The sequence below is a fragment of the Quercus robur genome, chromosome 8, assembly GCF_932294415.1.
Source record: "Quercus robur chromosome 8, dhQueRobu3.1, whole genome shotgun sequence".
Classification (NCBI taxonomy): Eukaryota; Viridiplantae; Streptophyta; class Magnoliopsida; order Fagales; family Fagaceae; genus Quercus; species Quercus robur.
In genome coordinates, this window is record NC_065541.1 from 58,902,467 (window position 1) to 58,926,957 (window position 24,491).

At 34.7% G+C, this 24,491-nt stretch overlaps 2 protein-coding genes across 11 annotated transcripts; one reads left to right on the top strand and one right to left on the bottom strand.

The window, feature by feature from the left end:
• Positions 1 to 531: 531 nt before the first annotated feature.
• Positions 532 to 15,115, bottom strand: LOC126697306 (protein REBELOTE). 10 transcript variants are annotated; one of them, XR_007646181.1, is made up of 16 exons: positions 9,321 to 9,477; positions 9,097 to 9,224; positions 8,432 to 8,492; positions 8,096 to 8,204; positions 7,942 to 7,993; positions 7,752 to 7,846; positions 6,757 to 6,822; positions 5,602 to 6,108; positions 4,247 to 4,546; positions 3,755 to 4,078; positions 3,369 to 3,575; positions 2,926 to 3,015; positions 2,752 to 2,844; positions 1,750 to 1,924; positions 928 to 967; positions 532 to 796 (listed from the first exon to the last, which is right to left on the bottom strand). XR_007646181.1 is itself a non-coding variant. In XM_050394246.1 (15 exons), the coding sequence occupies exons 2-14, from the start codon at positions 9,203 to 9,205 to the stop codon at positions 935 to 937; spliced, it is 2,046 nt and encodes a 681-aa protein (XP_050250203.1). In that variant the 5' UTR covers positions 9,206 to 9,224; positions 9,321 to 9,477; the 3' UTR covers positions 532 to 796; positions 928 to 934. The 10 variants fall into 10 exon arrangements, 8 of the variants coding, with proteins under 8 accessions (XP_050250203.1, XP_050250202.1, XP_050250198.1 ...); XR_007646180.1 differs by having other exon boundaries at positions 532 to 800; XM_050394246.1 differs by lacking the exon at positions 1,750 to 1,924.
• Positions 15,116 to 18,989: 3,874 nt separating this feature from the next.
• Positions 18,990 to 22,032, top strand: LOC126697307 (uncharacterized). Its single transcript, XM_050394247.1, has 5 exons — positions 18,990 to 19,219; positions 19,915 to 20,095; positions 20,184 to 20,365; positions 20,496 to 20,621; positions 20,732 to 22,032. The coding sequence occupies exons 2-5, from the start codon at positions 19,996 to 19,998 to the stop codon at positions 21,698 to 21,700; spliced, it is 1,377 nt and encodes a 458-aa protein (XP_050250204.1). The 5' UTR covers positions 18,990 to 19,219; positions 19,915 to 19,995; the 3' UTR covers positions 21,701 to 22,032.
• Positions 22,033 to 24,491: the final 2,459 nt, after the last annotated feature.

Below are 24,491 nucleotides of genomic sequence, written 5' to 3' on the forward strand. Positions count from 1 at the left end.
CTATATTATTAAATTTTACAAAATAATGAATTCAGTATGACTGTTATTGGTTTCTCAAAAAAAAAAAAAAAAAAAAAAAAAAGAGTATGACTGTTATAAGATTTTTATAACATAATTGTAATCTTATTAGGGGTGAAATTTCTAAAAAGTTTTATTTCGAATAAAAATACATATAAGGCATTAAAATTTTTTGAACTGTGCTCTAATATAATTATGTTCCAAAATCCACCCAAGAGATCTGGTGTTTTTTTGAAAAAATCTAGGATCAGAACCAATTCCATATCAATTCATATCAATTTTCATAAGTATATGAGACTTAATTAATTTCGTTAGATTTTATGGTGGATAAAATGAAGTGACCATCACATTATCACATTAAAAAGACCTACCAACCAATTTGTGTCACTGATCACACGATGGTCACATAATTTTTCCATCCATAAAAGCTAATGAAAGTTAGTCTCAAGAGTTAATTTGGTAGATAAATAAATTTTAGGAAGTTATAAGAAAAAATTGAAACTCCATGAGATGTTTTTGCAACTGAACCCAAATCCAAGTAGCGTATTTGAATTTAGTTTTTTTTTTTTTTTTAAAGAAAATTTAAATTTATATATTATACCTTACATAAGTTTGAACAACTCCTATAAAATAGTACAGCTTGTTAAAAAAATATCAAACATATTTCTTCTAGTCTACGGCATAGGCTTGATAAGCAAGACTTGAAGAAAATCAGTCGAAAAACTGGTCAAAAGCATGGCGATGAGGACCTGATAAATCACATGAGACGGCGTGGACTCTGCCTGCCAAGGAATATAAAATAATAATAAAGAAAATTCTCATTATATTTATAACAAGGCTTTGAGCTACACGACTTTTGATCAGAGCTGGGTTTTATGAAATTTGTCCATTTGAGAATAATTTATCTACCTTTTCGCTAAAATTTTTTGTTGGAAGTATGCACTTGTACCTTGCAAAAGTGAGAAAAAAAAAAAAAGAAGTAAGGTTTTAAAAAACTTATGGCAATGCTAACACTATTCCACTAAGCAGAATTATCTCAAGCATGAGTTTTCTGATACCTAAGTTAATGGCACATTATATAGATCGTGAAATACTGCCCTATTTGATGAAATTGTCTTAGAATATATCATTGTGCTTAGTGCTAGCTTTTATATATTAAAATAGATCTTGCACTAAACACAGCCATTTATACTAAATTTGATAATTCGCCAATGAGATTAATTAGCGATTCCATGTCATGGGCACAATACTAATTCAAATTAAAAGACAAACTCCAGCCCTTTTTATTTTGAGCTGAAACCACAACATTGTGCGGCTAACATTTTTATAGTAATAAAAGCCAGAAGGCTAAACGTAATGCAATTGCTCACTTCTTTTGTTTTTTTGTGTTTTGTAATTCAACTGATTACTACATACTACCATACCTGAATATATGAATGGTATATGGTATGGAACATATTCACCAAAAATGGTTCAAAAGAATCAAAACTGAACATCACTTTCAAATATTAGAAACAAAACTTATTACTCAAGTCTAGCCTATCTGCAAATCTAAACAACCTTAAGCTTTGCATCTTGGTCTTACAATAAAAATTTCTAGAAGCCTAAGTTAGGTTTGAATCATTTCTTTTTTTAGTTTTTAAGTCTAAATTTGGTGTATATCAAATAATTGTAACATATCATAAATCATAGAATGATATCTCTCCTCTGAGTTTGATATAGGATCAAAACCTGGTCATGACTCATGAGAAAACATTTATGTTCACACTTTAATTTTCTTTCCATTCTTTCTCTCACGAGAAAGTGTTTTTCTTTTCACTGAATGTCCTTTGCCTTTACCACCCACATCTACCATGTCAGATGGATGCTGTTGTATATTCTTTATGATTTTCTCTGCTCCAGCAAACTGCAGTGAGTATTGTTGCCAAGCACAGAAATGTCAGAATGAATATGCGAGTAGTAATGAGCTTTTATTTTATTTTTTAATGAAAACTATTTTCTTCCTATTCAGTTGGTGACATTAAAATTGTCAAGTAATCCAGTAGGTAATCCCCCGTACGCTTTACCAGGGAAGAAACTAATGCTCTTGACATGACTCAGCATAATGGATCAATAGAATCTGCATCAATCTAATACACAAAAATGTGCAAAAATAGATGGCGTGTTCACTGGTGGGCAATCTACATTACTCAGAGAAGCACAAGAGTATAATGACTTGTTGCCTGATATAGTATAACCTAGGGTGTTGTTATGTCATATCAACATAAAACTAGAACCACATCATGGTTAGCCTTTAAAATCCAAACCATGGCTAGCTAGGAAAATTAGATAAACCCAGACACCATGAACAAAAGGGGGGAATCAGAGGGTGGCAGAAAAATCATGCCCTTTTTTATTTTTTTTTATTTTTAATTATGACGTAGGAGAACTTCACTCAATTTAGTTGCATGTTGCAAAGCATACTATACAACAATTTTTATTGTTAATCAAATTCCAACGGGCATCTTACCCCACCCGCCATAACCAGTTACCGGGTAATCTAGGGGCTTTTCACCCCTAACGGGCTAAGCAATTTATCCTCATGACCAGAAGGAAAATGCCTGTTATTTGCCTAAAGTTCACCTTCTGTTCTTGCTTGCCTACATGGGTCTATGCAATCATTCAAATCCATATTAAAAGGAAACATACCAGACCCAGCAAAGCAAACATTAAAAAAAGGGAGGTTTATGGCACCTTTTCATTCAAAACCAGATTTCTAGAAGCAGCCTTCTCCATGATGCTTCTGTAATACTGTGTAAATGGGAACTTGCCACTATGCTTCTCCAGCTGCACATTAACCATTTTCCGAACTAAGAAAAAGATTTATATAATCCATACAAAAGTATAGTTGACATTGCAAAAGCAAACCTGGAGAAATGATTCAACAGATTGCTGATCTTTGGGTGAAAAAGCCACCTCATCTCTTTTCTTCTGGACAAACTCTATGTTGTGCTCCACCTATGGTGCCAGAAAAAGAGTTATAAATAAAAAAAATTGTTTGTGACCAGAAGTTGGTGTACCAAATTTCAAAACTTAGAACTCTTGCCCATCTGTTATATTATTAGTCATGAAAGCAGTCCAGTCCAATCAATTAATGTTATGGTCATGAAATTACAAAAACCAACAAATCAATCATAAATCAGATTGAGCCATAATCCAATCTTAAGGTGATTGCCAGGGCCATCATAAATGGTGGGAAAATGCAACCACATATTGGATGGGGTTCAGGATTTGGCTGGTAGACAGCTACTTAGTAGCTAAATTTCTTAGTCAATAAGAGATTCAAGTAATTCTTTAATCAGAGCTCATACCTGATCAATAAAACGCTTCACCACACGTCTAAAACTCTCGATACTAATTATCTCAATAAACTTCTTGAGCCGGACGAGAGGAATAGTTGCCAGTTCAGGAAAAGATATGTGGTAGCTCCATTGAGCAAAATGCTCTGCAAGCAGTTCAATGACAGATGAAACACACTCTTCTTGGAAATTTCGTGATTTTAACCAGTGTTTTGGCAACTGTAACAATGGTATCTTATATCAATTACAGGAAAATACAGTAGGAATTATTCTAGAAAAATATGGATTTCAGCAACCAACTGCTGTGCATCAAGTTCAATGGTGAAATTTTTTTAACTATATAAGCAAGAGAGAATGTATGGATAGAATTACATCAGTACACATTACTACTTTCTGACCTTAACAGCAGATGAAAGGTTGACAGCCTTTTCGTTGCTCCTGCCCTCCTTACTAATATTATATTCTAAAACATCCAACACCAATGATGCAACAGGGATGAAAATCCCACTAGAACTGGAGAGATGGTTCAGCCATTGGATGCATTTAAGTCTTAAGGGTAAATATCTTGGTCCACTAAACAGGACAGCCACTCCATTTATAATCTGAATGATCATAAAAAGCAGTGGTTGAAGATCATAATCACGTATATTTGCTGCTATAAACGTTACCCAAATATCAATGCAATTAACGTATTGCCAACTGCATATTTTCTTTAGCGCTTCCTGGAAATAAACAATTAAAAGCAAAGCATCAGAAAAAGTCCCACCACATTTTATATCATGGCTCATGATAAATTAGACACTCATGAGCATCTATACAGAAGAGCAACAAGCAAATATGTCTGTGTCCAATAAAACAAGCACCGAAGAAAGAGCATGTTCTTTCCATACCTTCTTCATTTGTAGACCCTGCTGCAGTGTCTTTGCAAGTTGCTTGATAGAAACCATTGCTTTCCTAGATGATTTCTGCATATCTAGAGAGCAAAGCTCAACCAAGGAATTCCTCAGAAATTGCATATGTTTAAATACAGCTGACTCCAAAAATTGGCAGTGACCAATGAAGGCCTTGTAAGTTTTAACAAAGCAGGGGTCAAAACAATTGGAGCTAAACACAGACGCCACATCTTTTATGATGAGAAAGGAATGTGATGATAGGGCTCCTCCACCTGTTGCCCACAAATGAACTGCAATCTGCATTAATATTTGAAAGATAATAAGGAACAATCTCGCATAGTATGTGATTTACATACAACAAAAAACCTTTAACTTACATTATAATAGCATGGATATAACTAGCACTCTTAAGGTTTTTCATATTTGCAGGGTCCATTAGTTCAAGGTATAATGCACCTTTTTATTTGTCTGCACCCCTGTACTACAACCAACGCCACCACCAAGCCCTAGTCCCAAAATTCTGGGGTACACTATGAACCATCAATAGGCTAGTCAGGATCAGCCACATGGTTTTTTTTGTCACTCTAATCTATATTAAACAGTACTTTATGTTATTTCCTTAGGTATTCATCTATCTTTTTTTCATTCCCTCAACTTGAATCAACTCGTTCTTTCTCACTAGTGCAATAATTGCTCTTCTCAAAACAATGACCAAACCATCTCAAGTGACTCTCCATCTTTTCATCAATAGCAGTCACCCCTATCTTTAACCAAATTTCATCGTTTGAATCATATCTTACCTTGTATTTCCATTTATCCATCTTCACATTCTCATTTTATAAATATGTTGCTTCTTAATAGCCTAACAGTCAATACCATTGAGAATAGCTGTTCCCATAGCAATCTTTAAAAAAAAATCATTTTAACTTAATAGGTATTCTATAATCACACAATATTCCCAATTCACTTCTCCACTTCACTCACCTTGCTCTTATTTTATAACTCACATCATTTTCAATTTCTCCACCTTTATGAATTAATGATCCAAGATATCAAAAGCTCTAGTTGTTTCATATCTCTTAACCATCAAGTCTCACAACCCATTCATATTTGTTTCTGCCTTTACTAAACCTACATTCCATATACTCTATTTTAATGCTATTTAACTGGAAGCCTTTAGATTCTAAAGCATCCGCCAGTACACTGTACTGAATATGAAAAAAATTATTGATGTATTATTAACAATATAAAACGATAAAATTCTCAATACCCATCATAATATAAACATTGATAACAATGTTTCAACTGCATCAATGACAAACAAATTTGTATCATGAGCTTTTGGTAAATACCTTGATCAATCTGCGCAGTAAAGAAGGAAAAGCAGCAAAATATAAAATTGAATTTCTGAGTCTTGCTAGGGCAAAGGCCAATATCTCATAGTCGGTAACTTGACTCAGGAGAAACAGGGTACTCCTCAAATAAGATTTAATTAGTGGCCTCAGAGTTTTCCATTTTGAAGTATTCTTTAACCCCAAAATTGCTTCCTTCTTGCAATTAGAACTCGATATTTCCAGTAGCCCTCGAAATATATTATCAGCCTCATGAAGTACGAACATCAATATCTCACAGAAAGTTTCACTGTTCTGAATTCTACTCCATGATTCAGCATCAAGGACACCACTTGACTTGGTTCCATAGTGGCATGCAGCCCGATATCCATTTAAGAGACTAGTTAAGGCAGGCACACTGTGCTGCTCCTTCACTAGCTGACACCAACTTTTAACAGCAGAGCTAGTCAAGAACTTGCCCTCATTTGAGGCCATGCCTTCATTACTTATCTCATCCTCATCAGAATACTGTTACAAGCAAAAACACACTTAAGAGACGTTGAAATGGAAAAACCAGATAACAACATACATTAGTGTAATGATCAATGCGAGATTCCAAATGCTTATTTCTGAGCAGATATTTTTCACTTATCAGTCATCTACATAAATACTCATTCCTAACCAACCAAGGTACTCTAAGTAGATTCTTCTCTGTAATTCAAATTAAAAAAATATATACTGTATTAAATGTTAAACATGGTAGATATATTAGGTGTCGATTTGTGGCAAACAATTTCAGGTGGAAAAAAAGGGGAAAAAGGGTGGGGGGGGGGGAGAGAAATTGTGTTACAGGAAATTATTAAAAAACTACATTTCTATGCTTCTGCAAATATATAACACAAAAGCAAATTACAATAGCCACACTATGGTACTATGAAGCAGCAAATTTCCTTGAAACATGTAACTTAAGCAATTAATCTAATACAACACTGGAAAAAAGAAAAATCATGATCTTATCAACTTAAGGATGCTTGTTGAATGTGAGATTTCAATTCTTCTTTTCATTCCCTCTGACACGAGTTATTTCTTTGCAAAAGTACATCCCAAATAAACCTGTAATCACCCTCCAAATGTGCACACTAATTTCCTTAATACCATATGTATTAAACAACTTACAGTTTCTTCGTTTCTGAAAGGTTGGCCTTTATCATAGCTTTCCAAAAACTTAGCAAATTCTGGATCCTGGAAAAGTTTCAAGTTAATGCTTCATTAAGTAGATGAATAAACAAATAGTAATTAGAAAACAGAAAAATTAACAGTCATGGAGTAGAGAGAGAAATGTAATAACAAAAGAGAACAGCAGAACTGTCCAAGGCATAGAGCACATGTTTCACAAACATCACATACAGAAAACATAAGAAAAACAAATACAATACATAATAAGCTAAAAACATTGGTTTACCCATTTCCAGTTAGGCATGAAACCTGACCAGGATTCATACAGAATACATACTATCAGATGTAAGTCGGAGCCCTAATGCTTAATAGTGTAACATGGTACATGCAGAAAGCTCAAAGTTAATGCAACGAATTTGTTAAACTCAAATTTCATGCTCCAAAACCCCAGCTATAATTGATCATTCAGAAAAACATTTAATTGAATTCATCATGCTCATTATTCTGCTTAAAATATCACATAAAACTGACTTACCAGGACAGCTAAAAAGAAAAACCAGTGGCTATGTAATTATTTCCTCTCATATGAAGAGTAAGGCCCATCTCCCATGCCAACACCAGCATAAGCAATAGACACAGAAACGATAATATGAATACTATACTGTTGGGTGTTGATTCAATTAAATAAAGTTCACACATATGCTTAAAGCCCCACAAAATCACTGCTCAAATTTCAGAACAGTGATGGGGAGGGATTGAAAAAAAAAATTTAGCCCATACCAGCAAAATGAAACTTTAAATTGTTCCTAAGAAAATTAGTACTTCCTCCCTTACAATTGTTTATAAATTCTTCCTTATTATACATTCACAAAAATCAAGAAAGTTCTCACTGTGACAAAAATATCCAACAAATATAACATTAACTGAAAACATATACAAATTATTCAACAATTATAAAAATGATTAAAGTATGAATATCTTAACAACACAGTTACCTTTTCCTGCAACCTGTTCAATTTTTTTGTCTTCTGTACAAGATCTAAATGAATTTCGTTGTTTTGCACCGATAAAGCACTACCTCCACTGCTGTCTGCATATGTATTCCATCAGAACATAAAGATGGGGAAGGGAGAGACAAAATTGGTACAGGATACATATATATAAATCAGGTAATACTGTCCTCACCTTTAAGATAATCCTCACTTCCACTTTCAGCAACATGTGCACAGCTTGAGTCCTGATGGCCCATAACAATAGTCAATCACATGAAGCCGAGTAAAGAACCAAGAAAAAAAAAATTATAAACAACATTTTAAGCAATGATAGTATATTCCACAACCTCTGAGAGATATCCATCACTCTCAGAATCATCTCCTGTCACATCACTATCATCTTCACTAAATACCGCATCAAGAGAAAAGTCTTCAATATCTCCAGCTTCAGGGTTTCTGCAGGGGGGAAAAAAAGGGACATTTTCAACAATCGACTCAGAATTAAGGTATAGGTATTCCTCATAATAACTCTCCTTAGCATTTAATTGGCATAGCATTTAAATTTTAAACAAATACACACCAAATAATGTCTTAGAGGACAACCTGAGTGTTATGTTAATTTTAAATTTTAGTTTCTTTAAAAGCATTTTATGGCTGGTATGCATCAATTTCACCTTTTTTACCTTCCATTAGACAGCTCTATATCTACCTCATCTTCATCTTCAGCAGCATTATGCCGATCTCCTACAGCAAGTGAATCAATGCAACAAGCCCACAGAAATTAAATGAGTGAGAAACAAACACTAACAAAAGCGGGAAGAAAAGTAAAGTCTTAGTCCCAAAATGTTGGGGTCGGCTAGTGGATAAATTCATAATAGAGTGACTAAATTTTATGCTGACACCTATCACAACACTCCCTTATTTCGGACTTTGAACTAGTTGCAAACAAAATCTATGACACTAAGCACAATGGAGTAAAAAGTAAAGGCTTATAACACATTAATCAATTAATTAATAAATTCAACCAAGCTTGAAACTAAATAGCACAATTACACAAATGGGCTTGAAATGAATGGTAAAATTACCAAGCCAAACTACATCACTAATCAGCGAAACGAAAAAATTAAAACATGAACATAAAAAAATAAAATAAAATCCTCAAAAATAGTAGTTACTCTTTTTTACTCCACTGGGTTCAACTTCAACAAGGCCTATACCATAAACATGTAAACCAATGATTTCACATATACAAACAGCATACATTACACACTTAAAATGAATAATGGGAACAATAACATACACAGACAAAGGCAAATTGCTTAAATAGTATAACTGAAAAAAGCTTTACTTTTAGAAGCTCTCCTTTTGAACAGAGACTTGAGCTGCCTCTTTCTTTTGAGCACAGACTGAAGATTCTTCTTTGAGAACTTCCTTGCCTTCTTCCCCAGCTTCCCCATTCCTTGAAAATATCAAACTCTGCTCTAAACAAATACTCAAATTCATATATGCACAATGGTAACCTTATATATATATATATATATATATATTCGTATCAATGGGTTCGAAGATTACCTTTGAGTGTGTGATTGAGCTCTCCGGATTTGCAGGAGTCGAAGAAGGAGCCGTTGCTTCGGTTTTCACACAATGTTACGTAGATGAATAAACCCTAACTGGCAATGGGGGTTTTTTTAAATTGGGTAGAAGAATCACCGTCTTGAAGCCCCATTGTATTTTTATGGGCCGGGTTTTCCAACACTGTCATGTTGTACTTCAGTAGAAAAATTGGGTAGAAAAATCACTGTCATGGAGCCCCCATTGTATTTATATGGGCCGGGTTTTCCAACACAGTCATTTGTATTTTTATGGGCCGGGTTTTCCATCACAGTAATGTTGTACTTCAGTAGCCTGATTAAATGGTTAAGTAAACTAACTTGGAATAATTTGTACTTATTAGCGTTTGTTTGGCACACCTTTTAGCTTTCAGTTTTAATATGTAGTTTTTTAAAACTTCACTTTTCCTTTCTTTTTTTTTTTCTCACTTTTTCAAAAAGTATAAGTATACTTTAGCACACTTTCAGGAAAAAGTTTTCACTAAAAAGCTAAATAAGTTGTTCCCAAACGTACATTTGATGAGCCCTTATTTATACTTTGATTGTCCACAAACTTGCCAAACCTAACCCAATTGGCCAATTTGAACTTACTAGCGACCCACAATTAGCTTTGAATGTATGGACTATCAATACTGGGTCTTGAACTGTTGAACATTAAATGAAAATTTGGTTTTGGTTTGAGTCTTGGGTCCATTCATTCTTAACCCCTTGAAATGAAACCTATCGAATATAAAATAAATAATACTATGTAGTTTTTAAATTTAGGATCCCAAGTTCCCCCCCCCCCCCTTTCTCTCTCTCCAATCCATAGTGTTCAAAGTTCAAACCCTAGTTGTTCCTATTGTCATTGTCACCAACTCACTGTCATCATGGCTTAAGTCTTGTCTCGCTCTTTTGTATATGATTTTTAGTAGGTTTCAATTAGTATATTTTAATTAGCTCAATTGTTAAACTGTATTATCATTGAATAAGAGATATATGGTTTTGAATCAAGTGATTTACGTCTACACAAAAAACCAATCGGTGTATTGGCTTGATGATAAAAAAAACAATCACCATAGAGTAGTTAACACACAACTATAGGTTGAAAAACTATCCTCTACGCTATTGGATATACTTGTAGACAATTTTTATGGGAAAAAAAAAACTGATTTTTATTAGTTTTTTATTATTAATATATTTTTCATGAAGTGGTATCAAAATTTCAATAATACTTAATTAACAAATATCCAAAGCACATTAGTTAACGATATATTTTATAAAAGGACCACACATTTTTTTTCTTTTTTTTTTCCTTTTTAAATTTGTATATCGAGTAATGCTATGTACACCAAAATTTTGATAAATTTTTTTCACAATATCGACAACGTTTCACCAATTGCCAAAACATTTGTGTCTCTAGTCTTTTTCTCTTTATATTTTCCTTCTCAAACTAACGGGAAAGGCAAACAACAAAACATTAATCCCTCCACCACTCTCTCTCTCTCTCTCTCTCTCTCTCTCTCTCTCTCTCTCTCTCTCTCTCTCTCTCTCTCTCTCTCTCTCTCTCTCTCCTACAGCAAGTGAATCAATGCAACAAGCCCATAGAAATTAAATGAGTGAGAAACAAACACTAACAAAAGCGGGAAGAAAAGTGAAGTCTTAGTCCCAAAATCTTAGGGTCGGTTAGTGAATAAATTCATAATAAAGTGATTAAATTTTACACTGAGACCTATCACAACCCACCCTTTTTTCAGGCTGCAAACTAGTCATGAACAAAGTATATGACACTGAGCACAATGGAGTTAAAAAGTAAAGGCTTATAACACATTAACCAATTAGTTAATAAATTCAACCAAGCTTGAAACTAAATAGCACGGTTACACAAATGGGCTTGAAATGAATGATAAAATAACCAAGCCAAACTAGAACACTAATTAGCTAAACGAAAAAAATTATAACATAAACAGAAGAAAACAAAACAAAAATCAAAGTCCTCAAAAATAGTAGTTACAAGCCTGAAAGTTAATGTAGGCAAGAGTGAGATTGTTCCTGTTGGCGACGTTGAGGATTTTAATGGTTTGGCTCGTATCCTTTGTTGCAAGGTGGGCACTCTACCTATGAGATATTTGGGCATGCCTCTTGGGGCACACTATAAGGATTCATCAATTTGGAATCCTATTATTGAAAAGATGGAGAAACGGCTGGCTGGATGGAAAATACTGTATTTATCAAAAGGAGGTAGGCTTATTTTGTTAAAAAGTACCTTATTGAGTCTTCCCACCTCCTTTTTATTGTTGTTTACTATCCCTCAGGCTGTGGCTGCAAGAATTGAAAGAATTCAGAGGAATTTCCTCTAGGGGGCCTCAGAGGATGTTTTTAAATATCCTTTAGTTGCTTGGGATAAGGTATGCTTGCCAGTTGAGTGTGGGGGTTTGGGAATCCGAAGAGTTAGGCTGTTTAACAAGGTTGTGCTTGGGACGTGGTTGTGGCGGTTTGGGAAAGAAAATCATAGATTATGGGATTAGGTTATAGCAGACAAATATGGAGAGGCAAAATGTGGCTGGTGCACTAGAGGGTAAGAGGTGCTCACGGGTGTGGGATGTGGAGGAGTATTAAAGAAGGAAAAGAGAAGTTCTTTAGCCAAATTTTGTATAATGTGGGGGAGGGTAACCGTGTTAGTTTTTGGCATGATCCATGGTGTAGGCCTACTCCTTTGAAGGAACTTTTCCCTTCCATGTATGATTGCTGTGTTTCTAAAGAAGCATGGGTCTTTGACTTGGTTGTTTCAAATTCAGAAGGAGGTAGGAGCTGGAATTTATTGTTCCGTCATGGTCCTCAGGATTGGCAGGCAACCATTGTCTACTCACTCTTTGAGTTTATTTATTCTTCTATACCGAGGGGTGAGGGGGATGATCAGTTGGTCTGGAGATTGACTACATTTGGTGTTTTTGATGTGCGCTCTTTTTATAAGCTATTAGCTAGTTCTACCACTGATGCCTTTCCTTAGGAGGGTATATGGCGTACTAAGGTGCCTAGACGGGTGTCTTTCTTCTTATGGACAACAACTAATGATGGGATACTCACCATTGATAACCTTATTAAGAAAGGTCAGTTTTTGGTTAATAGGTGTTGTTTGTTTTGTTGCGATGGGGAATCAGTGGACCACCTTCTTCTTCATTGTAAGTTTTCTCATACCTTATGGTGTGAAGTTTTTACAGTGTTTGGGATTCAATGGCTAAAGCTAAGGTTAGTGAAATCTTTTTTCTTTAATTGGAGAAACTGGTTTAGAAAGCATCTTTCCATCATTTGGAATATGGTCCCGGCATGTTTAATGTGGTTAGTCTGGCAGGAACGTAATGCCTGCATTTTTTAGGACAATGCGAGAACTTTGGAACATTTAAAATGTTTACTTTTTCGTACTCTGTTTCTTTGGGCTCGTATTTGGGGGTGTATGAACTATACTACTGTAGCTGATTTTTTTAGTTTCTATTTCCCTTAACTCTTGATGTTCTTGTATTTGTTTCATTGTTCAAAGTGTTCACCATCATGAACATGATGTTCAATTTTCTTCAATAAAAGTCTTATTACTTATAAAAAAAAAGGGTTCAACTTCAACAAGGCCTATACCATAAACATGTAAACCAATGATTTCCTATATAAACACAACATACATTACACACTTAAAATGAATAATGGGAACAATAATATACGCATTAGAGACAAAGGCAAATTGTCACTCTCAGAATCATCTCCTGTCACATCACTATTGTCTTCACTAAATACCGCATCAAGAGAAATGTCTTCAATATCTCCAACTTCAGGGTTTCTGCAGGGGGAAAAAAAGGGACATTTTCAACAACTGACTCAGAATTCAAGTATGGGTATTCCTCATAATAACTCTCCTTAGCATTTAATTGGCATAGCATTTAAATTTTAAACAAATACACACCAAATAATGTCTTAGAGGACAACATGAGTGTCATGCTAATTTTAAATTTTAGTTTCTTTAAAAGCATTTTATGGCTAGTATGCATCAATTTCACCTTTTTTACCTTCCATTAGACAGCTCTATATCTACCTTGTCTTCATCTTCAGCAGCATTATGCCGATCTCCTACAGCAAGTGAATCAATGCAACAAGCCCACATAAATTAAATGAGTGAGAAACAAACACTAACAAAAGTGGGAAGAAAAGTAAAGTCTTAGTCCCAAAATGTTGGGGTCGATTAGCGGATAAATTCATAATAAAGTGACTAAATTTTACGCTGACACCTATCACAACCCTCCCTTATTTCGGGTTTTGGACTAGTTGTGAACAAAATATATGACACTAAGCACAATGAAGTTAAAAGTAAAGGCTTATAACACATTAATCAATTAATTAATAAATTCAACCAAGCTTGAAACTAAATAGCACAGTTACACAAATGGGCTTGAAATGAATGATAAAATTACCAAGCCAAACTACATCACTAATCAGCAAAACGAAAAAATTAAAACATAAACATAAAAAAAAAATATTTAAGTCCTCAAAAATAGTAGTGTAGGGGAACAATTTGGTGATCCAGTCCTTGTTGTTCAAGTCTTGGTCCAAAAAGTCCAACACAATGAATTCTTATAGAGTATGGGCTAAAGAACTCGGTTTAAGTAAGTTTAAACGGTTTGTTGCATGGGTTAAGGGAATACACGAACAAGAACAAATGCCACCATGTCGAAAGATCCCTGATAATGATAGGGCTAAAAATTTGATTAATAGATACAGATCAGTGCAATAGGATTCCTCTTAATGCTATAGTATTCTCCTCTTTTTTCTTGTCCCATTCTCTTAGGGGACTTCTACATCTTATATAGGCCCTTTCCACTCATCTGGGTTTTATACTTGTTGATCAACAAAACCCCCACTTGAGCACCTGTCCCATCAGACACCTCTCTCAGTTCTTTGTGAGTTGCGATAGCCAAGGTAGCACTGTTCAGGGGTCTTCTCCACATTAATGCGGCCAGGAGAGTAGTTGTAATGCATTTAATGTGGTGGTGGCAGTCTTTACTGAGATATTTCAGATTTCTTTCCTTTTCACGTATTTAGAAGATAGGCTGTAGTGGCTTGGATGTACCTTTGCTCTGGATTTTCAGTATCCAAGGAGAAATTACTCCTCAGACATGTTTTCTTTACCCCAGTGGGTCTGAATAAGGATTACTTGAGTCACGCTGGCTCCTCGGATAGGCTGCGTCCTCGAACGGGACTAGGGCCCAGCCTGTTATTTTGGGCCGGTCCCCACAAGTAGTTACTCTTTTTTACTCCACTGGGTTCAACTTCAACAAGGCCTATACCATAAACATGTAAATCAATGATTCTACATATACACACAGCATACATTACATACTTAAAATGAATAATGGGAACAATAATATACACATTAGAGACAGGCAAATTGCTTTATTTATCAAATAGTATAACTGAAAAAAGCTTTACTTTTAGAAGCTCTCCTTTTGAACAGAGACTTGAGCTGCCTCTTTCTTTTGAGCACAGACTGAAGATTCTTCTTTGAGAACTTCCTTGCCTTCTTCCCCAGCTTCCCCATTCCTTGAAAATATCAAACTCTGCTCTAAACAAATACTCAAATTCATATATGCACAATAGTAACCTTATATATATATATATATATATTCGTATCAATGGGTTCGAAGATAACCTTTGAGTGTGTGATTGAGCTCTCCGGATTTGCAGGAGTTGAGGATGGGGCCGTTGGTTCGGTTTTCACACACTCTGCTACGCAAGTGAAGAAACCCTAATTGGCAATGGCGTTTTCGTAAATTGGGTAGAAAAATCACTGTTTGGAGCCTCTTCGTATTTTTATGGGCCCATGGGCTTATTGGGTTTTCCAACAAACTCATGTTGTAATTCAGTAGCCTGATTGAGGCGGCAATCGATAATTGAGAACAAATATAAAAAAAAAAATAATAATAAATAGTAGGTTACGTTTTAACTATTATACCCTTAGCGCGCGGGAGTGATGGATTAGTGTTATACTGTTATGAGAATTAATTAATTTTAAAGTGTTGAAGGTATAGCAATATACTTGGAATATTACATATTACCTCACTCCTTTAATTGCTTTTAAAAAAAGAATTTATGTATAATTCAACTTTTTTTTCAATATTATTTTAATTATTTAAAATTTGAGTTTATAGCAAAAACCCATAATTTGAAACTGAGAAAGAGTCAAAATATTGAAGGGAAAGAGTTAAAATTTCAAACTTGAGGCATTAGGAGTTTGGAATTGTGGGAAAATAAGACATTAAGAGCTCGTTTGGATAGGCTGTTCACAAAACCTTAACGCGCGTTTTAGACAAAACGTGATTTGCCAAATCGTTTGGCTCCACAAAATCAGCACGTTTGCATTTCAAAATCCAGATTTTTCACGTTTACAAAACACTGCAAAGCTTTGCTTTTTCAGAGACGCAGATGGGCTAACCGCTATTTTTTTCTTCAGAAAATAAAAATAGAGCCAATACGATAGGAAATACCAGCTTTATCCCTTCCCCCATGTATACTGTACCGGAACTTTGGCCGGTACAGGAACTCTAGTATTTCGTTCCGGTTTAAATACCGGCCGTACCGGAGTCATTCCGGCAATACCGGAGCGAATACCGAATTTCTAAGAAATTGAAGGTCTTTGAAGAAGAATAAAAATCAAAGAAGCAGTTGAGGCTTTTGTGAATCTTTGAAAAAAAAATTTCACCTGTCGTTGCAGATCAATCAAGTTGCTGCTTCTTCTCATTTCCTTGATGCTACCTCATGAACTTCTTCTCCTTCTTTTACTTCTAGCAAGTTCCTTCTCCCCCACTTTTTCTTTTTCTTTGTTTTATCCGGCTGTGAATCTCAATGCAAAATTTTGAAACTTGTGGTCAGTGATGGGAAGTGAGAAAGACAAGTCTTCAAGTTCACTCTTTACCCAGAGGGCAGGCAATAGGCCTGCCCATCTATTAGCCAAATATGCAAAAAACATTATTGATTTTAATGTTTGGGTGGAGGAGAGTCCTAGCCTTATTGATCAGGCTCTCCTGCAAGATGTTTCTTTTGCTGCTTGTATTCAATGAAGTTCATTCAGTTTACCATCAAAAAAAAAAAAAAAAAAGTTCACTCTTTACCCATCCAAATGGTCATGTCACTCACGTGGCCTATAGATGGTGTATTTTTTATTCCCTTTAACTGTGGTCTAGTACTACTACTCTTTAACTCAAAAAAAAAAAAGAAAAAAGTACAATAGTATATATATACTGGTTATCAAAAAAAAAAAAAAAAATTTATAATAAACTATACATTCTATACATTAGTTAAATAGTATCAGATATTTGTTAACAATGATCGTTATTGGCTGATTGGCTCATTGCTGCTAAAGAGATTTTGGGAAAAAAACTTTACCATTGTTGGTAGAAGTATAGATTCTTTGATGAGGTTGATAAAAAAAAATGACAAACTTGAATACTCAATTTTTTGAAATTATATGGATGACTTAATAATAACCAGAAGGGAGCAGCATAATTAGTTAGGGACCTTTATCTCATGAAGTGAAGGTCATTACTGTTCTTCTTCCTTGGGTCAAAACTTGTTTATCTTAAAAAAAATGGATTACTTAACGACAAGATTATTTACCTCCACTTTCAAGTGTCAACACTTTGTCAATGACTTTGATGAGCTCTACTTATTTCATGATCTTAAATTTACTTTAATACTTGTTTGATCCCTTGAGTTATACCAATTAGCTCTGTTTTTTTTTTTTTTTTTTTTTTTTTTTTTTTTTTTTTGTCATTGTTTTAATATAATTATTTTCCTAATCATTTTAATATCTTCCTCTTGAAGGTTTTTTTTTTTTTCAATTTTAAATTATATAAATTTCTCTCCATGATTCCAACAACAACAACATCATTATTGTTATTATTAATGTAATTGTCAGGCTTAATTACATATTTTCAATAATAATTAAAAAAAACACTGATTAAAGGAAAAATGACAAAATAACCTTGACAAAATAGTTAAGTCCTTTTTTGGAATTTATACTCTAAACAGCCATTTTTAAAACAGCTTATTCAAACGCTTAATGTAGCTTTAAAAATAAAAAACGCATATTTTCACATTTTTACTAAACGCTTATCTGTGGTTTTGAAAATGATGTTTTCAAAACGCACATTTTAAAACGCATCTTTATAAACAACTTATCCAAACAGGCCCTAAGTATTAAAAAAAAAATTATTTTAAGTTTAACCGACTACTATAAGTACAATGCCTTGAGAAAGAAAGATATTAAGGGTATGTTAAGCTTTACCTATTGAAATTTATGGTAAGTGTTAATCTTTGTAAGTACATAAAGATTATTAGCGAGCATCAAATTTCTAACTTTAAAAGTTTTATATTTCATGATTAATTAATCTTTGTAGACTATTTTTTTAATGAATAATCTTTTAAAAGTGTTGCATTACTTTTAAAGTTTTTTTTTTTAATTTTTTTATTTTTTTTTATTTTTTTATGTTGGTTAAGTAAACTAACTTGGAATAATTTGTACTTATCAGCGTCTGTTTTGCACACCTTCTAGCTTTCAGTTTTTATACGCAGTTTTTAAAATTTGTTTTTTCTCACTTTTTCAAAAAGTATAAGTATATTTTAGCACACTTTCAGCAAAAAGTTGTTACCAAAAAGCTAAATAAGTTATTCCTAAACGTACATTTAATAAGCCCTTATTTATGCTTTGATTGTCCACAAACCTGCCAAACATAACCCAATTGGTTGATCTGAACTGACTAACAACCCACAATTAGCTTTGAATGCATGGACCATCAATACTGGGTCTTGAACTGTTGAACATTAAATGAAAATTTGGTTTCGGTTTGAGTCTTGGGTCCATTGATTCTTAACCCCTTGAAATGAAACCTATCGAATATAAAATAAATAATACTCCGTAGTTTTTAATTTTAGGTTCCCAAGTTCCCCCCCCCCCCCCCCCCCCTCCCTCCCTCCCCTTTCTATCTCTCCAATCCATAGTGTTCAAAGTTCAAATCCTAGTTGTCCCTATTGTCACTGTCACCAACTCACTATCATCACAACTTAAGTCCTGTCTCGCTCTTTTGTATATGATTTTTAGTAGATTTCAGTTAGTATATTTCAATTAGTTTAATTGGTAAAGTGTATTATCATTGAATAAGAAATATATGGTTTTGAATCATGTGATTTACATCTACACAAAAAACCAATCGGTATATTGGCTTGATGATAAAAAAATAATCATCATAGAGCAGGTACCATACAACTATAGGTTGAAAAACTATCCTCTACGCTTTTATAAAAAGATTTTCTTAATGGATGCATCAACAGTATTTGGAAAAGGAAAAAAATCAGGTTCTATTAATAGATGCACTACAAGCATTTGTTAAGGAAATACTTGTAGACAATTTTTATGGGAAAGAAAAAATAAAAAACTGATTTTTTAACAATTATTATTATTATATTTTTCATAAAGTGGTATCAAAATTTCAATAAAATGGTTAATTAACAAATATCTTTAAGTACACTAACCAATTAACAAGACATTTTATAAAAATACCACACCTTCTTTCTTTTTTTTTTTGTAGGTACACCAAAATGTTGATAACTTTTTTTCAAAATATCGGCAAGGTTTCACCTGGTGCCAAAACATGTGTCTCTAGCCTTTTTCTCTTTATATTTTCAAACAACAAAACGCTAATCCCTCCACCTCTCTCTCTCTCTCTCTCTCTCTCTCTCTCTTTTCTCAACGGTTGCTCCAAGGCGAAGGAAGCCCTCTCCGGTCTCATCAGTCTTCGCACTCCGGTGGCAGTGGATGAACTTGCGTTACGGTTGCGGGCAAAGGTAGTTTCTTCTCTTTTAGCGGATTTTGGGGGTTTGTTGTGACCCATATATATATGTATAGATAGGTTATTATTCCAAAACCTCACACCCTGTGGGTAACTCTCACACTAATAAATTTTCTCTCTCTTGGGTTGTTGTTGTTGTTTCCTTCTAGTAGCATTGAGTAAAGATATCAATGTCTGATTCTGGGTTTCTTATATATACGCTATGTGTTTCATAAAATGTATATAATTTGTGCTTTTTTAAGCTTTATACTTTCTCAAATAAACTAGGGGTTTAATGATATCTGAATTTGGTAATAGAAAGCCTTTGATACCATCCAATTCCAAATTGAAAACCCAACTAATGCTATATGGCAAACATGTAAAACGTGCCATAGGATTCAATACACGATGCAAACATGGTTATAGTTTGTGTCTAGGCAGCACGGACATGGGTACGACACAGTGACTCGAGCAATTTTAAAAAAATTATAATATGAAACAGCTGGTATGATACCGGAATGACACGGGTACGGCACCCTAAATGAAGTGTCTATGCTTTCTTGGTTTGTGTTTTACTTTTACATGGAAAACCCAATGAATGCTATAGCAAAATGAATGTATTGAAGCCTATAAATATGCTTCAGTCTTTATAAATAATAATTGCCGACCATTTCGTCTTTAGGATCTCAATTTTGGTTTCATTGATTTCAGCCCTCCTTTCGTCCTCATCCATCGAAGCTTAAAGCTCTTGCACTCGCACGTGGGGTGTGGTCGATAAATTTTTTCTCTCTCATGGATGGAGACGCATCCAATCATGCTTCAAGCTTTCCATGGATTTGGGCCATTGAAGTTCTTGCGAGCCTTAAGCAAGTGGACGTTTCTGCTTTACATGGTAGTTTGAATCTAATAAAACAAAAACAATTCCCTATAGTATATATCTTTAATAATCTTTTTAATCAATCTTGGTTTCTTTGTTTCAGATTTGATTGAATTGGCTCCAGACTTAGATGATGATTTAGGGAAAAACATGAGGGAAATGTTGGCTTTGAGATGTTTGGAGTCTTTATGTGGTCCCACTAATGAAGTCAATAAGGGTCATTCAAAAGTCGGGTTTGATTTTTCAGAAAGTTGTGAAGATGTTCTCCAACACATAATGCACGAGGTAATTTTTTTTCTCTAATTTCAACTCTTGCTTTGTATGTAATATTGCTTGTGTATTTAATCATCTGCTTCCAAATTTTAGGAGTTTGAATTTCCATTTTGATGTTGAACATAAACATTTATTTTGTCAGAATTCATTATCAGATCTTGAAATGCTCAAACCGGAGCTCGTAAAAAGGGATATTCGCGTAAAAAGGGATCTTCGCCCCTTTATTATTCGTAAAAGAGCTTGTATGCCTAAACTAGCCTTACAACAGGTAAAGGGGGGGTTTTTCCCCCCTCTCTTCCTCTCTTATGAACTTTCCTTTGTTTCATCTATTGTCATTCACTATTAATTATTTGGTTTTGTGTGCTTCTTTATCAACAGCTGAAAGATTTAATTCTCAAAGGTATTCATCCAAATGCTGATTCCCTGAAGGACAGGAGTGGACTGGAATTTACAAGTGCAGGTGGTGGAATTCCTGTGAATAATGGCAGTCACAATGCACTTACACATGGAGTTGATGGGAGCTTCCTCAATGCACAACAAATGGGAGTAAAAGGGAACTTGATACCTAGAATGCTTGAGAATGAGAATAAGCTATTGGAAAAAGATCCATGTAATGGAAATTTATTACTTTCCAAGAGGGGAAGGAATGAATCAGCTACTGAAAATATAGTTAGAGACTTCCATGAAAACCAAAATATTTTAAATGATTGTGACAATCTCCACTTAACTGCCAAAAAGCAGAAGCAATGTGACTCATCTGGAATTCATTCCATAGAAGAGAATCCAGTACCACTACATCCAACAGAACTATTAGAAGATTCTTCTGCAAGAGTTCTGCCAGTTATTGAAAGACAAGTTTGTGACTTGGCAAAAGATCAGATAGGAACTCTGAAAGAAGGCAGGGTTCTAGAGGATGGTCAAGATGAGCATACTGCCTCAGTGAGATGTGGGCATAACAGCGAGGATGAATTCCATCATAATCAGTCAAAGCCTCCTGATAGTGCCACGATGATGCGCTCTCAATGCATGTATAGTCATGATTCCTTAGCATCAGCTGGTTCTACAGACCAAAAGTTGTGCATGAGGTGTAATGAAGGGGGTCAATTGTTAGTTTGTAACACAAGTAATTGTCCGGTGATGGTTCATGAGAACTGCTTGGGTTTCTCACCCAGATTTGACAACAATGGCAACTTTTACTGCCCCTACTGTGCATATTCCCTTGCTATTTCAGAGTACCTTGAAGCTAAGAAAAAGGTGTCCTATGCAAGGAAAGAACTAGCTAAATTATTTCAAATGGGTTTGAAGCATCAGCCAAAGGAAGTCATCGAGAGATTGCATAGAGAATAGCATTTTCTTCCTGGACAAAGGAAATGAGGATCTTGTCAAAAATGGGCACATGGAAAGAGAAGGTGGTCGAGCAGATCATGTCAGTGAACATGTAAATGAAGTCAATAACCTTCATTGTCGGAAAAGCATGGATGATATGTAACAAGCAGAACCTTCTGCATCTTGTGATTAAGTCAATTCACCTCTTAGAGAGGAAGAGGCAATTGTAACTATTGGGACACTAACGTTCCGTTTGTTTTGAAGTAAAATATTTTCAAATGTAAAATATTTTACATGTAAATATTTTATTGTAAAATATTTTCATTTTCAAGTGTTTGGAAGTATTTGATGTATCCTAAACATTTGAAAATGCAAACATAAACCAACGACCACTAACCATTGCAAAGCACAAACCCAACCACCACATTCATAGCTACCACCACTAACCATTGCAAAGCCAGCCACCACTAACCCAACCAACACAGTTACCGTCATCCACCAACCATTGCAAAGCTAGCAGCCACCAACCACCCCAAATCCAGCCACCACACTCACCGTCATCCACCTACCCACCATAATTTCATCTAATCGGCCACCATCTACCCACTGTTATCTCATCCAATCAGCCACCGTCATCAACAACCCAAACACCCAAGACCGATGAAACAAACCCAAACATAGTCATCGGATCTCTATTTCAGGAAAAAAAAAAAAAAAAAAAAAAACCCAATTCAAAACCAACCCGCAAAGACCCATATCTCCACCGCAACACCTCCTTTAACCGTCGCTACCAAATCATGTCGAAAGGCTACCTTGACCACCACTAGCATCACACCTCTCAAGAAGCCTCTTTGTGACTTTCTTTGTCTGTTCGAGATGGGTAAGAGAGAATGGCAAGAGCCCCAACGAACCTGAGAGTGATGAGCTCCTTGGTGGCTTGGTGGCTCTGGTTTGTGGGAAGACAGAACTTGAGAGTGAAAGGGAGAGTTATCGTCGGCGATGGGCAATGCCGGTGGAAGCTGGAGCTGGCCAGTGGTGCTATAGACCTGGAGCCTGGGATTGATGGGAGAGAAGACCGGAGGTGGCTGGTTTTTTTGGAGAGAAATCTGAGTTGGGAGTGTTTGAGCGTAAAGTGACTATGGGAGTAAATGGAGTGATATGTGTCAGGGTATGAGAGAGTAAGCAAATGTAAAATGTTTTACCAAAATTTTAAGTGTAAAATATTTTACATAAATTTGTCTAAGTTGATTTGGTTGACTGAAAATATTTTACTTTTAACTAAATATTTTACTGCAAAACAAACATCGTAAAATTGGAAAATATTTTCCTAAAAATATTTTACATTGAAACAAACAGAGCGTAAATGAATTGACTAAAGGGAAAATAGCAGAAGAAAAGGTGATCCAAGAGTGCTTAACTATTATAGCGCTCAAAGGACACAACCAAGAACCAGCTGACGATGAGGGTGGTGATAATTTTTCCAGTGAAAACACAGATATTATTCCTGTCTATCAAAGACAGGTGGAAGAGGGAATTCAATAGGAAGTTTCAGGGAACAGATTGCTGATCCACTACAGGAACCTGTTTGGGCACTTGATATGATGGAGAAGGAGCTTCTAGAGATGAAATTAATAAGTCTATCATTTTTAATTATTCAATAAGATTCCAAAGGGGAGAGAGGCATCAGTAATTTGTTCATATCAAGTCTTTTCTATACAATTATCATATTCCCTTCATGTCATTCTAGGTATTAGGTATTTCTACCCTGCATGATCAGAAGCTGCCTTAAAAATCTGTAATGTTCTTCTGGTAACCAGATTTTGTCTTAAAATCATTCTTTCTTGCCTACTACCCCCCATGCACTCTAGTTATGAGTGGCATTTTAGCATTGCATTGCATTGACTGTCCTTCATTGATAATGACCCTCGAATTTGTAGTACATACCCAGTAAGTCCTCCTGAGCTAAGGCAAAAAAGGTTCCATGGACTGTCAAGGAGGTAGAGATGTTAAAGGTACTTGTTTTATCTTTTGCAGTTGTCACTTCATATTGGCAGCTTATTTAGAAGTCCATAGTTTTACTTATCACATTTATCTCTTGTCATTGTTATTTTAAGTGTATTCATATTCATATTTTAAGATTGGGTTTCGAAATTGTGTATTTTTCCTGGATTTTGATTTGAGGTTTGCTAAGAAGCACTGATACTTCAAACTAGCGGTCATAGATGTACTTCAATACAGAAACTCTCAGACACTGGGGATTCTTAACTTTCCTATTCTTTTCTCCCTCAATCTTACTCACTTTATTTATGTGCCAATAAGAGTGTTAAAGCTTAGTCAAATTGAAGTATTCTTGTACAAGTATAATACGGGAAACATTTTATATGTAAATACTTTTAATTATAAAAAAAGTCTTTTTTCAGAGTATTCTTATTTAAGACAGTAAATTAGAGTTCTTTAAAAAAGATAATACATACGTATAGCATACCCTTAATAGTATGACTGTATGAGTATTTTAAAAATATGATCAAAATGAAGTGCTTTGTCCTGTTCAGCTTGTATATTGATATAGGGGTATATTTTGCTCTTTGATCTGCCCCTGATATCACACTTTGACCCCATGACTTTTATTTTTTATTTTTTTTATGAATCACTTTGACCAAATGACTTGAAGTTATTATGATTGCCTCTGGTGGTCAAATTTTACATAAGAAATATTATAATAAGGTTTTTAAATTTAATAATACTTGCAAGGAAAACTGTATTGACTACCTGATCATCGTAACTATGGTCAATATGATTATTTTTTTATGGA

Coding starts and splice junctions, on each gene's coding strand:
- LOC126697306 (XM_050394241.1), bottom strand. CDS start 9,205: ATGGGGAAGCTGGGGAAGAAGGCAAGGAAGTTCTCAAAGAAGAATCTT. Junction 4,547..5,601: donor TACTGCGCAGATTGATCAAG/GTATTTACCAAA, acceptor ATATTAATGCAG/ATTGCAGTTCATTTGTGGGC. Junction 1,925..2,751: donor ATCTGGTTTTGAATGAAAAG/GTGCCATAAACC, acceptor TACTCACTGCAG/TTTGCTGGAGCAGAGAAAAT.
- LOC126697307 (XM_050394247.1), top strand. CDS start 19,996: ATGGATGGAGACGCATCCAATCATGCTTCAAGCTTTCCATGGATTTGG. Junction 20,096..20,183: donor GGACGTTTCTGCTTTACATG/GTAGTTTGAATC, acceptor TCTTTGTTTCAG/ATTTGATTGAATTGGCTCCA. Junction 20,366..20,495: donor TCCAACACATAATGCACGAG/GTAATTTTTTTT, acceptor TTATTTTGTCAG/AATTCATTATCAGATCTTGA.